We start from the raw sequence: 4,188 nt of genomic DNA, 5'->3' as shown, positions 1-4,188 counted from the left end.
CCACAACAATATTGAAGCTAAAAACTAGGTTTCTTGATTCATCTGACTCCTCTCACTAGAATGTTCTTTACTATTGATTCCCCAGTACCTAGAATAGTACCTAACATGGAGAAAGGGTTACAGTAAATTACATCATTAAAGCAGTAGGATTTTTGTAGCTGTAGCATGATATTTTCCAATTTAACTATTTTAAGCATTCTATTCAGTGGTATTAATTACATTCATAGTGTTGTGCAACCATCACCACTTATCTCTTTCTGAAACTTTTTCATCATCCCAGACAGAAACTCTGTAACCATTAAGTAATAACTCCCCACTCCCTGCCTCCCCCTCACTCCACCCTTGGCAACCTACAATCTACTTGTCTCTAACAATTTGCCTATTCTGGGTATTTCATATAGATGGAACCATACAATATTTGCTCTTTTGTTTCTGACTTATTTCATTAGCATAATGTTTTCAAGACTCAATCATATTGTATCATGTATCAGAACTTCACTCCTTTTGTATGTGGGTGGTACTAGGGATTGAACCCAGGAGACTCTACCACTAAACTACATCCCCAGCACTTTTTAAACTTTGAGACAGTGTCTGGACTGTTTGCCCAGTCTGGACTCCAACTTGTGATCCTCCTCCCCAGCATCCTGAGTAGCTGAGATTATAGTTGTGTGCCACCCAGCCCTGCAGAACTTCTTCTTTTGATGGCTAAATAATATTCCATTATATATACAATACAAACTATATTTTCTTTATCCATTCATCTTTTAATGGACACTGGAGTTACTTCCACATCTTGTCTATTGTGAATAATTCTGCATGGAGAATTGCCATGCAAACATCTGTTTGGGTTTGTTTTTATAATTCTTTGGGGTACATACCATGAAGTAGGATTGCTATATTATATGATAAGAATCTGTTAAATTTTGAGAAACTGTTAAACTATTTTCTATAGCAGCTGTAATATTTTACGTTCTCATTGACAATGTATTTTGTCATATATTTCTTTATATATATACTTATTTATGTGTGTGTGTGTGTGATTGATTGAACCCAGGGGCATTGTACTACTGATTTACATTCCCATTCCTTTTTATTTTTTTTATTTTGAAACAGGGTCTCACTAATTTGCCAAGACTAGCCTTGAACTTGTGATCCTCTTGCCTCAGTCTCCCAAGTTCCTGGGATTATAGATGTGCACCACTATGTCTGTCAGGGACAGAATTTCTCCATAATATTGCCATAACTTACTTTCCATTCCTTTTAAGGTTTTAATATTTATTCTTTTTTATTTATATGTTTTTTGAGACGGGGTCTTACTATGTTGCTCAGGCTGGCCTCAAACTTGAAATCTTCCTGTCTCAGCCTCTTGAGTTGCTGGGATTACAAAAGTGTGTACCACCCACACACTGTTCTTTATTTCACTTGTGGCAAACTGTGCATAAAGTATACCATCTTAATAGCTTTTAGTATACAGTTCAGTAGTGTTAAGGATATTCAAATTAGTGTGCAGCCCAACTCCAGAAATGTTTTCATCTTGTAAAACTAAAACTTCATACCCATGAAATAACTCCCCATTTTTCCCCTTTTCCCAGTCCCTAGAGACCATCATTATTTCTTTCTCAATGGATTTAACTACTCCAGGTACCTCATATAAATGTAATTATACAGTATTTTTCTTTAATTTTTTTTTTTTTTGCAGTGCTGGGGATAGAAGCCAGGGCCTCACACATAATAAGCAAATGTTCTACAGCTGAGCTACATCCTTATCCAGTATTTGTCTTTTTGTGACTGCCTATTTCATGTAGCATAAGGTGCTCAAGATTCATTCATGTTGTAGCATGTGTCAGAATTTAATTCCTCTTTTAAGGCTGAATAATATCCCTTCCTATGTATATATTATATTTTGTTTGTTCATTCATCCCACTGATGGACACTTGAATTTGCTTCTCCTTTGGCTATTAAGAATAATGTTTCTATGACCATGTGTGTATAGTCTTTTCAATTATTTTGAAAATAGAAGCAAATTTATCAGATCATATAATAATTTAATTTTTTTAGGAAGTATCACATCATCTTCTAAAGTGGTTATACCATTCAATAATCCCAACAATAATGCACAAATATGTTCCAAATTTTCCACATCCTCACCAATGGTCCTTTCTTTTTGGGTTATAATCATCCTTGTAGTTGTGAAGAAATATCCTCTTGTGGTTTGGGTTTGCAGTTCCCTAATGATCAATGATATTGAGTATATTTATGTGTGCTTAATTGACTCTATATATATATATATATATATATATATTGCTGATAAACAGGTGTTTAATGATACATTGCTCTTCACAGGGATGACTACAGAGACTTTAAAAATTAATTTAGGGATTTATAACCATGCATCACAGATCTGAAATAAACTAGTTTCTTACCACAATTACCTTGTAAACACTGCAATCATTCTTCTCTCCAAAATGACCCTGATATCACATGAAAATAGTTAATGAGGGAACCAGTAACCTAGATTAATAAACAAAACTATAATAAAAAGGGAAATATAGTAATTCAGTGGTTTGGTAAAAGCAGGGGATTCAGTGCCTCCCTGTGCTGCTTTGCTCTTCTTTTGCTCTTTTTGTCTCTCCTTCAGCCCATCCATGTTAGCTCTTAATAGGTTTGAATAAGCCATCTGAAACATATTCACTTCTTTGGAGCTCACCATTGTGATGATCTTCTTTTTCCCATCCATTGCTCTCAACAGACACTTGTTGTCTGAGGGCTCAACGCCCTCCACAGAACCCTTCCTTGGTGCAGGTTTAGTTCGACCATCATCCTTCTTCAAGGTGATGTACATGCTGCTCAACAACCAACAGTTCTGGGAGAGCCTGGTCAGCTCCTTTAGGAACTGCTCGCTCTCCAGGAGTACCATCACAGTGTTGCTGGACCTTCCTGGTCAACATAAGCCCCAAAAAACTGGAGCCTGACATTTTATATTTTATTTGAAGAAATGTACAAGGGAGTGAGGGAAGGGGTGGGATTGTGGGGATGGGAAGTACGGTAGAATGACACAGACATTCTTATCCTATATACGTGTTTGATGACACTACTGGAGTGACTCTGCACCATGTACAGCCAGAGGAATGGGAAGTTATACTCCATTTGTGTACAATGTGTCAAAATGCATTCAACTATAAAATAAATAAATAAATAAAATTTAAAAATAAACATCTATTTAAGTCATTTGTTTATTTAAAAAATTGGGCCATGCTATTGTTTGAATGAGCTTCCTCAAAATCACATGTTGGAAACTTAATTTCAATGTAACAGATGCCTCCGAAGGAAATGAGGAATATGGAAACTGAAGTAAATGCATTCTTGTAACAAAGTGACAAAGGATTTGGTTGAGTTGTGTCCATCCCTATGGGCTTCATGGGAGGTAAAGTTTAAGAATGATAAACTAACTGGGCATGGTAGAGCATGCCTGTAATCCCAGCAACTCCAAAGGCTAAAACAGAAGGATTGTGAATTAAAGGCCAGCCTTAGAAATTTACAGAGACTTTGTCTTAAAATTAAAAAACAAAAATAAAATGTAAAAAAAAAGGCAGAGGATGTTGCTCAGTGGTAGAGTGCTCCTGGGTTCCATTCCCAGTACTGAAAAAAATAAAAATAAAAAGAATTATGAACTAGGATATCTTATCTGGTCGAAGAAATTTCCAAGCACAATATTGAGGTGAGAGGGTACCAGGGATTGAACTCAGGGGCACTCGACCACTGAGCCACATCCCTAGCCCTATTTTATTAGAGACAGGGTTTCACTGAGTTGCTTAGTGTCTCGCTAAATTGCTGAGGCTGGGTTTGAACTCACAATCCTCCTGCCTCCGCCTCCTGAGCCGCTGGGATTACAGGTGTGCGCCACCATGGCAGCCTCTACTCACAATACTGAAGGAGCTGTGGGCTTCTTTTAACTGCAAACAATAAAATTAAAGAGACAAATGATGTAAGGTTTTAATTTATAATTAAAAAGGAAAGAGAGGGGCTGGGGATGTGGCTCAAGCGGTAGCACGCTTGCCTGGCATGCGTGAGGCCCGGGTTCGATCCTCAGCACCACATACAAAGATGTTGTGTCCGCCGAGAACTAAATAAATAAATATTAAAAATTCTCTCTCTCTCTCTCTCTCTCTCTCTCTCTCTCTCTCTCCC

The 4,188-nt window shown here is 37.2% G+C and overlaps 1 protein-coding gene across 1 annotated transcript; it reads right to left on the bottom strand.

Annotated features, from left to right (window-relative positions):
• Positions 1-2,337: 2,337 nt before the first annotated feature.
• On the bottom strand, positions 2,338-2,917 carry LOC107155633 (signal recognition particle 14 kDa protein-like). Its single transcript, XM_015501594.2, has one exon. The coding sequence runs from the start codon at positions 2,915-2,917 to the stop codon at positions 2,492-2,494; it is 426 nt and encodes a 141-aa protein (XP_015357080.1). The 3' UTR covers positions 2,338-2,491.
• Between the last annotated feature and the right edge of the window lie 1,271 nt (positions 2,918-4,188).

The sequence above is a fragment of the Marmota marmota genome, unplaced genomic scaffold, assembly GCF_001458135.2.
Source record: "Marmota marmota marmota unplaced genomic scaffold, marMar, whole genome shotgun sequence".
NCBI lineage: Eukaryota > Metazoa > Chordata > Mammalia > Rodentia > Sciuridae > Marmota > Marmota marmota.
This window is presented reverse-complemented; position numbering and strand designations above follow the sequence as displayed.